Consider the following 12532-nt stretch of genomic DNA (forward strand, 5'->3'; position numbering starts at 1 on the left):
TGAATGTCGCTTTATGACAACGCGTTGCATGGCAACCCGACCTCCCTTCCAACAGTAAAAATTTAAAGCGTTTCTTTTTGAATTGTCATAAAACATCTCCCACCCTATTTAATGCTTGCCCTTGCGGTAGTCAGTGAGAGCCCACTGCTTTTTTATCGCTGTCATTGAATAAATCATCTCCTCCTCTCTCACTTTTTACTTAATGCTCCTTATTGCTATATCACCCACCCTGCCAGCCGTATATTTGATGATGATGATGATGATAATAATAATTATGACGATGAAGATGATGGTGATGGTCCCCTTGCATTGCTGGCACTCGCCTACGAGAAGGGGGTGGGGGGGGGGGGTCAGCCGAGCACCGAGCAGCAGGATTTTTGGGTTTGTTATGTATTTAAAAGCCTCCGATGAAGTTTCAGTAAAACGTAAAAACGAATCGCAAATATTGTAAGAAAATGCTGCACGAGTTAGCGGTCAGACAATGAGATAGTCATGAAACCCAAAATAATAACAGCAGATTAACAAGCTAATCTTTTTCTTTCCATTATTCAAGCACACACAGCAGAGCAAACCTCCCCGTGGCTGTACACTAATGCAATCCATCCAAAGGATATAATTACTCTCACGTTTATTTCTAAACCTGGCTTCTCAATGAAGTCGACAAGATATCTTTACCTTTGAGAAAAATATCCGTGACAAAATAAAAAATTATCTATTGTTTCAATATCTTTGCAAAAGAGACGGAGAGGCTGTGAGTCCATCTTTATGTAAGTAATAATTCAGGAAAGGAATTCTACAGCGTATTCTGGTGATTGTATTATCTAAGTGCCGAGATACGCACCACTGTTTGTTCCAGCAAAATCTTACTTGCTCGAAGTCTCTAACTTTTTTCAATGATAATTTATCTATTTCTTTGTGCAAACAACCATTACTATATCTCACTGTTGTTACGTAAGCGAAATTAGGTAAAATAGGGAAGAGTGGTCCGCTTACAGATGCTTTTGCTAACGAGTCTGCCATCTCATTCAGATAAATTTTGTAGTGGCCATGTACCCACAGCAAATGGAATTTTCTCAGGTTCGCTTAAAAACTGCTAATCACAATGATTAATGTTAAATGTTTTGGTGCAAAGAGTGCAGTACATACTGAGAGAGAATAGGTAATTATGACCGCTTCTGGTTCGCTTGTGGGAAGTTTGCAAAGTGTTAAATTTATAGCAAATAATTCAGCAATGAATATAAGAGTATATTTTAGTAAGTCAATCGATAAAGGCCAGTCGAGCGAATGACAGAAGATTCCTACTCCACTATTTTCGTTTAATACGGATGCATCTGTCGCAGTAATGTTGTTTATGGACTGATGAGTCAAGTATCAGTTTAACTAATTATTAAAATATTGAAAGGCCATTCGTTTTGCATCACCAGAGAGAATAGCAACAATTTCTCTGTTAAGTTTTTAATTAAGTATTCTTGTTGAGGTATTCTGAAAGATATTTACATTCAGAGGTTCTAGCAGCGCTTGAACAAACCTTATCTGAGGGGATTGTATAGTTTTTACCGTTGTGTTCTGAAGAATGCACTTGGTTCTTGAATAAAAACGTAAGAAGCGTGTGTCAGAGGTGAATGTATATTTTTAAGAAAGATTGAGCTCCATTTTAAACTATGTTGACAAAAGTTGAAGACGTGCATCGACATACCAAACATTATTTGCAACAAGCTTGGGGAGTCCAAGACATTAGCGCAAAGCTTCTCTTTCTAATAGTATAAACTGTCTCATTTTATTTGCCACGCTTCCAGAAATTAATAAGAACCTGAATTGCATAATAGGTCACACATAGCTCGTGTAAATTATTAAAATGTATATCTTCTCCATCATGTTTTCTTGTTTCCGAACTTTATATACTGGTGAGACTACTCGTTCTTTTTCACCACTTTGCATCCACGCTCTTCCTATGCAAATACCTGAACACTTTCCCTGCCCATCTACTCTTCTTCAGTTTTCTAAGCCTTTCTTCAAATCTCGTTTTGGTCTGAGCTCTCCTTACTCTAAAGCCTCTAAATTGCACATCCGCCTTTAAAGCCTCATTCGTTGTCTTTTCGTGAATGCCCAACGTGATGATGATGATGATGACGATGATCAAAACTTTATTTCTTCCAAAAGAGACAAATCGCCCAGAAGTCGGTTACGCTGCTTAGAAAAAGTCAGTGGGGATCCCTTGGGACACCACTGCCTCCAATACAAGTGAGCCCAATGCAAGGTCCTTTGATTTACACCCATTTTTTATTTCACCTTGACTTTATGCCCACCACTTAATTACCAAATGTAAGCCCTGGAACCATTGCACCTTTGCGCAAACCTCGAAGCACTTGGTACCTATCGTACCAAGGACACATATACGCAGCAAGATCTATTGAGCAAGTCATAAACTAGAGGTGGCTACGCACCAGTACTACTGTGACTGCAGAGGAGAGAACAACCCTCGGCTTAAGCAGCTATGTCTCTAAAAAATATGAGATCTTGTCCGCCCTCTGTTTTCAACTCCAATTGTTTTGGAAATTGCAAATTTGATACTTGCATACTCTTAGTATTCTCACCTTAACAGCATGGCTCCGCAGCGAAAGGTGTAAGTTTGCACGTTTCTTCACAATGGGTCTCAGGTAGCTCTTTGCGGCACTGTAGCGTCTGCCTTGAAAAATAGTAGATTGCGTTCGTGCAAAACCTATAGCAAGGAAATAACAAGAAACAGTCATGAAAAAACGCCACGCCCACACGGTACACTCAGCACAGTCATAGCGAAAGTTGAACGAGCGGCCTATTCGGAACCCGGCATAAACTTTCTTTAAAAAGTCATAAAAGTACATTTACTGGGTGTAAACTACCCCATCAAAGATCACAACTTTTGTTATGTATGCACGACTTCAGCGATTCATGCGGCACCACCAGCAATATAGCAAAGTTGCGTACTGAGGTCCAAACAGTCCAAGCGCCAGTCGTACTCGGTAGGAGCACGGTAGGATGCTGCCGCCGGGGAAGAAAAAACGAACAGCCAAGCATATTTCTTATTTCCAGGTGAGTTACCAGTGTTAGCTTGTTTACTCGAGCCTATTAAATGACCATTGTATCCAGTGACTACATGTCGCTTCGGCGCACGAAGTATGTAAACGAATTTCGCAGAGAGGCGGTGCGCTAGGTGCATCACACACACAACGCGACCACTTCAAGAACACCGCTCGCGCTTGCAGGACCACTGTTGCCTACTAAAATAAAATGCCCTGAGTCAGCAACCCACTCCCCTTCCACAAAGCAGCGCGAACTGCAATCACACTGCAGAAAACTCGGCATTTGTGTTAGCGACAGTGGACGCATTGACCTCTGTGAATCCGCGCAGCTGCAAATCCGCAGTGCCCTCTCATGTTTATTTGAGTTGCGAATACCATCTATGCCAATATTGGGTCCGGCAGCACGCTAACGATGGCCCGTGCTAACGTTCCTCGCTTCTTCCTGGTGCAGCTTCTCGGACTCTGGAGTTTGCAGCTACTGGAGCCTTCCGGCCCCCGTACCCCGTTCCCACCATCTGCTGTTAGGCCATGGCCGGACGCGACGCCTCTGCTGCCCGAGGATCATGCGGTGGGACTGTTCTGGTCCTCAAATCAACCTGTCTTCGGAGCATCCCGGTCTGCTCACTTCGTGCCCGGCCGTCGACTGTATCAACAAGCATCGTTGCTTTCAGTCGGCCATTTGAACACCGGAACTTCCCCTGCACATTCCACGCATGCGTGGGATTTGGTTAAAAAGCAAGCTCAGAGCAACACTCCTTTCAGTGGGTCCGGCAGCACGCTAACGATGGCCCGTGCTAACGTTCCTCGCTTCTTCCTGGTGCAGGTAATGAACTTTTATTGCCTTTACGCAAAACCAACTAGTCACCGAGCACTCCTGGTGCTGCCGGGCCCACGGCGTTTTTGTTCCATTGTGAGTGATTGTTCTCATATATTACTAAGCCTTGTCTTGCTAGCTGGTGATGTTGAATCTAATCCCGGCCCCGACAAAGAAATTCTGAAAGTTTTGAATGAACTGCAATTCGGGCAGACGGTGATGCTGGTGCAGCTAAAGTCGATCGAAAATAAATTGACTGATCATGATAAAACTTTCAGTGAAATTAAAGCACGGCTCGACAAAATGGAGACATCTTGTGCTAGTATCGACGGCATGCAGGCTGAATTAGTTAAAGTGAATGAGACATGTACCGAAAATACGGCACACATAAATGCACTGTCTACCCGGATGAATGAGGCTGAAAATAGATCTAGAAGAAATAACCTTGTTTTTTATGGCATAGAAGATAAACCTAAGAAAACATGGCTTGATTCCGAAAAAATTGTCATTGAGCATTGTAAACAAATCCTAGACCTACAGGTAAAACCGCGCGATATCAAGCTTGCACACCGCATCGGGTCTTACCAAACTGGAAAACGCAGGCCTATAATCGTGAAATTCGCTCACTTTGAGGATAAAAAGCGCATCTTGTTTTCGGGGCGCAAATTCAAAGATACAGGCTATGCCGTCGCGCAAGACCTCTCCCCCAGCACACGCCTTGCCCATAAACGCCTCTCCCAGTTTGGAAGGGCCCAGAACATGCGATACAGGTTACGTCATGAAAAGCTTATCACGAATGATAAAACCTACTATTACGACCACATTACTAACAGGGCAGTTGAAGAACGCCAATAGCCATCATTGAGATCTCGAAATAAACCTTCTTCACGGAATCAGCCCCTCTCATTCTTACTGGCCAACACTCGTAGTGTAATCCCCAAACGCGATGCACTGTGCAGCTTAATAGGCTCATCTTCATGCGATGTCTTACTATTAACAGAAACGTGGCTTAACACATCCGTCGATAATTCCGAGATTCTCCCCTTTCTTTCACACTTTGACATTTTCCGGAAAGACAGAGCCGATTACTCGCGCGGTGGCGGTATATTAATCGCCACTAACCGGAATCTGCATTGTTCACTTGTAAACCTTCCTTCACCATTGGAAATGGTTTGGCTTCGATGCACAGCCACACACCCGCACATTCTCATTGGTGTCTGCTATCGGCCCCCTAATTCCGACAGTTCATTCACGCCTTTATTTCATGAAGGTCTGAACACATTATTAAACAAGTACCCTAATAGTCCTGTACTTTTGTTCGGCGATTTTAATTTTCCCTCCATTGACTGGTCTGATCCCGCTTCTTCGCTATCTAACAGCAGCTCGACAAGCGATTTCCTAAACACATGCATAACATTCGGCTTAACGCAGCTCGTCACTGATCCCACGCGCATCACTGATCACTCGCCCAACATTTTGGACCTTGTGTTAACAACGCATCCTGATAACTTCACGCCTATCACCCTTTTGCGCGGCTTGAGTGATCATCTAACAGTGCATGCCTCGTTTTATTGCAACGTACTAAAGAAACAAAAAATCGAAAAACACTTACCCTCTACGATAAAAGAGACTACGTTAGCATAAACCGAGAATTAACAGAATACTTTGACACTTTTTCCGCTAATTTGCCGGTAAATTCTCTCGAGTCGAATTGGTTGCTTTTCAAAGCAGAGATGCATCGTCTTGTACGTATTTATATTCCTACTATCACAATAACAGAGAAAATGAATTCCCCATGGTTCAATGTATCCCTCAAACGACTAAATAATAAGAAAAAACGCCTATTTCGAGCTGCCAAACGAGCTAACTGTGCTTCCACATGGCAGAATTATTACGCAGTGGAGAAAGAATATTATAAACTAACCATCGAAACTAAGCACAAGATCTATTCTAACACCCTACCAGCTATGCTGCAAAATAACCCGAAGCGATTTTGGAAAACAATTAATTCCTCTCAATGTAGTGAGATTCCACTTAATAACAGCTTTGGCTTTCCTATTCCTGAGAATGAAATTGCTGATTCTCTTAACACAGTATTTAGTTCTGTTTTTAATAATAAGCCACCCGACAGTTTACCCGATCTTCCATTTTCCGCATATCCGCTGATGCAAAACATCACATTTGATTCATGCGGCATAGTCAAAGTCATTGAATCATTGAATAACTCATCATCCACGGCAGTAGACGGCATCAATGATAAAGTGCTAAAAAATACTAAGCATGTGTGTAGCCTGTTTTTGTCGCTCATATTTCAGAAATCACTGGACAGCGGTTCAGTTCCACATGACTGGCAGGTGGGCAAGGTCATCCCAGTCTTCAAGAAAGGAAGCCGAGCATCGCCGAGTAACTACCATCCGATCTCTATAACAAGCGTCTCTTGTAAAGTAATGGAGCATATCATATACTCGCATACTGCTAACTTCTGAACATCTGTAAATTTCTTTCACCCAAGTCAGCATGGTTTTCGCAAACATTACTCCTGTGACACTCAACTTGCTCTTTTTCTGCATGATTTACACGTAAACCTAGACCGTAACATTCCGACTGACACAATATTCTTAGACTTCGAAAAGGCATTCGACAAGGTCCCCCATGGTCATGTTTTATTAAAATTATCCCGTGCTAACATCCACCCCTGTGTTTTAAACTGGATACGAGGATTTTTAACCAACCGTCAGCAATTTGTTTATGCTAACTCACGCTCTCCATCTCTAACACCCCTTCTTTTAGGCGTACTGCAAGGTACCGTACTTGGTCCCCTTCTCTTCTTGATATACATTAATGACCTCCCCTGTAATATTTCTTCTCACATTCGTCTATTCGAAGATGCCCCGCTGCGGTGGTCTAGTGGTTAGGGTACTCGGCTGCTGACCCGCAGGTCGTGGGTTCGAATCCCGGCTGCGACGGCTGCATTTCTGATGGAGGCGGGAATGTTGTAGGCCCGTGTGCTCAGATTTGGGTGCACGTTAAAGAACCCCAGGTGGTCTAAATTTCCGGAGCTCTCCACTACGGCGTCTCTCATAATCATAAACTGGTTTTGGGACGATAAACTCCTCATATCAATCAATCTATTCGCAGATGATTGTGTTGTTTACCGCGCAACTAATAACCCCTCTGATCATTCCAAACTACAATATGACCTCACCCGCATACAAAACTGGTGTAACACTTGGCTCATATCCTTGAATGTAACTAAAACTGTGTTAATGTCTATTCACCGTCGTCAACATCACGTTGTTTATAAGTACAGCATCAATAACAACCAGATTACTACAGTCGATTCATTTAAATATCTTCGTGTGTACATCTCACGTGACCTAACTTGGACCTGTCATATTAACCACATAATCAATTATGCTAATCGTACTCTAGGGTATATACGCCGTAACCTTTCGCTCGCTCCTCCTTCTATTAAAAAAGTTGCCTTCGAAACCTTTATCCGGCCAAAGCTAGAATATGCTAACGCGATTTTTGACCCTCACCACATTAACCTCACTTACGCCCTCGAATCTGTCCAGAACCGTGTGGCACGGTTTATACTGTCTAACTATTCATACAGAGCAAGCATCTCGGTACTAAAAGCAGAGATTAACTTATCCGATCTGGCTAAGCGCCGCAAAATCGCACGTCTTAACCTTTATCATAAATTCTTCCATTCTTTGCCTTTAGATAACCCATACATCAGAAGAGCCCGACGCCTTTCCCGCAAGAGTCGCTGTAACGCAGTATATCCACCACAAGCCCATACTGTGACCTTTCATCAATCGTTTTTCCTGCACACAGCCCAAGACTGGAATGACCTGCCCACCGAAGTCACCACCATCATCGACACCCAAGCATTTAAACGGCTCATCGAAACTATCCCATAATAACTACCATTATATTGTTAGCCTTTGTAATTGTCACAGAACGAGCGCTAAAAAAAAGAGCGCATCGCCAAATCCTTGCGACAACGGGCGGCAGAAACGCCGCGAGGTAAAAAAGAAAAAAAAAGAAAGCAAACATCCAGGGCTCCCGGGCGCGCGCTCTCCCCGCAGAAGCACGGCTTCGCATACGATCCTCCTCACCCCACATCGGCGGCCCAGCAAGGCCGCGATTTTTCTAGAACGAAGGAGGCGGGGTCAGACCGAGTGAATCATCCTCCGGAGAGGGCAGTCGAACCGTCTCGTGCCTCTCCCCAGCCTTCGTTGCGTATCGCGCCGACGAAATGACGAGAAATTTCTGGAAGGTGGCGCGGAATGTATTTAATCGAGCGGCCGAGACGAGAAAGCAGGAGAAGACGGAAGGTTAGCGCCGGAGCGCGTAGGAATTCCGCCGTGTAGTCGGCGAAGGTTCTGCCCGTAGTGACAGAACAGGAGGAGACGGAAGTGAGCGCCAGAGTGCGTAGAGATTCCGCCGTGTAGTCGGCGAAGTTTTTAGTCCGTAGGGACGGCTCGAGCTACAGGCAAGAGCGTGGGTTTACCGCTATCGAGCGAAGACGCGGGCAACAGCTGCGTGTGTGAAGCCGACGGATTTCCGGCGAAGACGTTGAAGTTTGAAGAGTGGCCAATTGAAGACGGGAGGTTTCCTGGAAGAGAAACTTCGAGGGCTGCGGAACGACAACAACGCTGGACTTTGAGTGAGTGATTCTCGGAAGAGTATCATCTCGACTTTGGTTCCAAGAACTTTGGACTGAATAGGTTTTCTACCTCTCTAGTCTTCAAGTGTCTTGGTTGTTCAATGCATGCGACTGCATTGTAGTGCGTATTGTTGTCCGTGTCCGCTGTTTCAAGTGTGGCTGATTGTATTGTGTAGTACGTTGATTGATTGGTTTGATTGGTGACATATTGTATGCAACTATTGTGGAGTGTGCATTTTTGCGTATTGTTTTCGATCTGCCATTATTGAGAATATAATTTGTTTGTTTATCAACTCTCGGCTCTGACTTGTTCTTTGGGCCACAGCCGGCGTCCGCTGGCGCGCCAAAAAGGACCACTTCTAAATTGTCCACGCTTTCGTGGTGCGGTTCGGGGGGCCGATAGTTCGGCTCTTGGAATTAGCCCGGCGATCGCCTCCCTAATAAACGGGACAGGTGTGACAATTAATCTGGCGTCCGCGATACAGGACCTTTTGGTGCACAGTGTGTCCAAAGTAGTGAGAAAGAGCCTCGAGTTGTTGATAGTGCTATCGGAACGATTTTGTGTGTTGTTCAGTGTTCTCGTTAACGAGTGTAGGGGAGTGTTCCGATAGACTGATTTAGGCAGATACTTTTTGCACGCGGCAAGGTTTTATTTGAGAGTTGCGAGACACCATGGATCTCGAAAAGTTAGTTGCGCTTGGTGAAAAGATGGGTCTTTCTGGCGCCGAACTACGGAAGTGGGTCACCCAGAAGGAAAAAGAAGAAAAAGAGAGAGCCAAAGAAGAAAAAGCAGCCGAGCTGGAAAGAGAGAGGTTGGCGGCTGAGAGGGCCAAGGAAGAAAAAGCAGCTGAGTTGGAGAGAGAAAGGCTGGCCGCTGAAATGGCGAGAGAAGAAAGAGAAGCAAAGGAGCGACAGCTGAAAGAAGAAAGAGAGGCAAAGGAGCGACAGCTGAAAGAAGAAAGAGAGCAGCAATTGAAGTTGGAGTTGGAGAGAGAAAAGTTGGCAGCCGAAAGGGCGAGAGAAGAAAGAGAGCAGCAATTGAAGTTGGAGCTGGAGAGAGAAAGACTGGCAGCTGAGAGGGCGAAAGAAGAAAGAGAGGAAAGGGAACGGCAGCGACAGCACGAGATAGAACTCGAGCGGCTCCGTTTGCAACAGCGAAGCGAAACTCCCGTCCAACCTAGAGTTGAAAGCAGCGAACGGGAAGATCATGGCTTCCGCTTGAACCCAAGCAAGCTGCTCGTAGCGTTTGATGAAAGGAAGGACGACCTAGACGCGTACCTCCACCGATTTGAGACGATTGCGAAGAGCCAGAATTGGCCGGAACATCAATGGGCAACTGCTTTGAGTACTTGCTTGAGTGGTGAAGCGCTCAGTGTGTACGGTAGGCTGACGCCGACCGATGCAGCCAACTATGCAAAGGTGAAAGCTGCTTTGTTGAAGCGATTTAGATTCACTGTGGAAGGATTCCGGGACAGATTTCGGACAGGAAAGCCAGCTGATGGTGAGACGGCTACGCAGTATGCCGCCCGACTTTGCCATTATTTCGACAGATGGATTGAACTTTCAGGGACAGCACAGGAGTACGATGAGCTTAGAGAGCTGCTAATTAAAGAACAATTTCTTACTAGTTGCCACCCAAGCCTGTCGCTGTATTTGAAAGAGAGGAAGGCGGAGTCATTTGAAGGAATGCTTGAATTGGCTGATCAATTCTTAGAAGCGCAAGGAGGAACTAATTTGGCCAAGGTCAAGAAGGATTGTCCCGATGATTCGAAGAAATTGGCTCCTGAAGAAAAGAAGCGTGCACCAGAGAGCATGCAGCGATGTTTTCTGTGTAACCGAGTGGGTCATCGCGCGAAAAACTGTCGAACGATCTTTACGAGCCCTACGGTAGTGAAATGTTTTAAGTGTGGTCAGACTGGGCACAAAGCAGATGCATGTCGGAACGGAGTGAGTCAAACTCACCAGGTATCCTGTGTGCAAGCAGCACCGAAATCTGATAATAATGCCGTCACTGATGGATTCGTAGAGTTGAAGAATGGGGAGAAAATTCCTATTGTGGGGGCTGTAATGTCAAAACAGCCAACCCGTGTTACGAAGGGAATGCCAACGCTTCCTGGAAAGATTGCAGGCAAGAAGATTACGGTTCTAAGAGACACCGGTAGCTCCACGGTTATCGTGAGGAGAAATTTGGTACGGGAAAGAGAGTTGACAGGCAGAACGAAACCGGTTTGCCTAATTGACCGTACGGTCCGGATGCTTCCCGAAGCAGAAATTGAGGTTGAAACCCCGTACTTCAGCGGGAAGGTTACTGCGTTATGCATGACGACCCCCCTGTATGACCTTGTCATCGGAAACATCGACGGGGCGCGAGGGCCAAGTGATCCAGAATGTTTGGGAGAAGACCCGAAGATAGAGCCCTCGCCAACACAGCGGCCGCGAGATACAGTGGAGGAGCATCCCGTGACGGGTCTCACTAGAGCCCAAGGTGAAGCTGCGGCGCAAGAGACAGCGAAGGAGAAGACGATCGTGTCGAATAAGTTCACAGGCCGAGCAACTGGACGTACGTCGGCACGACCTCAACCGACTGACAGTGTAAAGGAGACGGAGTTGGCCAGCCGGGCAAAATGTAGAGGCATGATCAAGCGGGTAAATAAACAGACAGGACCCGTCGAATGTAATGACGCATTAACGGTGTCGGAAGAGACAACGATGGCTGAGACGACGCCTCAGATATCGTCGTGGGAAAGGGCTCGCCGAAAAGGAACGTGGAAGCACAAGAAGAGATCGAGCGAGCACCGCAAAAAGGGGCGCAAGCGCTGTTCCAAGTACTCAAGATAGGTGCTGAGGTGGAATCAGAATGTGTTTGGCAGGGCTGAGTGACATATGTTGTGTTAATGTTCTTGTTATCCTGTGTCTCAAGTGTATGTCGAGTGAGTCAGTGTTCTGTGCGATGGTGTGATGTATAGTGTTGTATAATTGTTGTATAAACAGAACATTGTACGTTTGTATTGTTTGGAATGTGTGATGAAGTGTTGTAATCATGTGCCTGTGGTTATATTTCAAGTGCTGTGGAATTGAACTACAATGTACGATTGTATTGAGTGATATATTGTGAATGTGAAGTGTCATGAGCGACGGATTGTGTTACAGTCTGTGAGAATGTGTGGTGACTGTTCGCGCTCGTTTGTGTGGTTTTGAATATTATGAGATAATATTCTTAAAGTGGGGGGCAGTGTCACAGAACGAGCGCTAAAAAAAAGAGCGCATCGCCAAATCCTTGCGACAACGGGCGGCAGAAACGCCGCGAGGTAAAAAAGAAAAAAAAGAAAGCAAACATCCAGGGCTCCCGGGCGCGCGCTCTCCCCGCAGAAGCACGGCTTCGCAGACGATCCTCCTCACCCCACATCGGCGGCCCAGCAAGGCCGCGATTTTTCTAGAACGAAGGAGGCGGGGTCAGACCGAGTGAATCATCCTCCGGAGAGGGCAGTCGAACCGTCTCGTGCCTCTCCCCTGCCTTCGTTGCGTATCGCGCCGACGAAATGACGAGAAATTTCTGGAAGGTGGCGCGGAATGTATTTAATCGAGCGGCCGAGACGAGAAAGCAGGAGAAGACGGAAGGTTAGCGCCGGAGCGCGTAGGAATTCCGCCGTGTAGTCGGCGAAGGTTCTGCCCGTAGTGACAGAACAGGAGGAGACGGAAGTGAGCGCCAGAGTGCGTAGAGATTCCGCCGTGTAGTCGGCGAAGTTTTTGGTCCGTAGGGACGGCTCGAGCTACAGGCAAGAGCGTGGGTTTACCGCTATCGAGCGAAGACGCGGGCAACAGCTGCGTGTGTGAAGCCGACGGATTTCCGGCGAAGACGTTGAAGTTTGAAGAGTGGCCAATTGAAGACGGGAGGTTTCCTGGAAGAGAAACTTCGAGGGCTGCGGAACGACAACAACGCTGGACTTTGAGTGAGTGATTCTCGGAAGAGTATCATCTCGA

At 46.1% G+C, this 12532-nt stretch overlaps 1 protein-coding gene across 4 annotated transcripts in view; it reads right to left on the minus strand.

Moving 5' to 3' along the window:
• LOC142765256 (4-pyridoxate dehydrogenase-like) overlaps nucleotides 1–12532 on the minus strand; it is a 213029-nt gene that overhangs the window by 80720 nt on the left and 119777 nt on the right. For all 4 annotated transcript variants that reach the window (XM_075865960.1, XM_075865959.1, XM_075865962.1 and 1 more), the window contains one exon: nucleotides 2595–2719. In XM_075865960.1, the coding sequence (XP_075722075.1) occupies nucleotides 2595–2719 (125 nt within the window). The remainder of the gene's footprint in view (nucleotides 1–2594; nucleotides 2720–12532) is intronic.

Source organism: Rhipicephalus microplus, chromosome 6, assembly GCF_043290135.1.
Source record: "Rhipicephalus microplus isolate Deutch F79 chromosome 6, USDA_Rmic, whole genome shotgun sequence".
Lineage (NCBI taxonomy): Eukaryota > Metazoa > Arthropoda > Arachnida > Ixodida > Ixodidae > Rhipicephalus > Rhipicephalus microplus.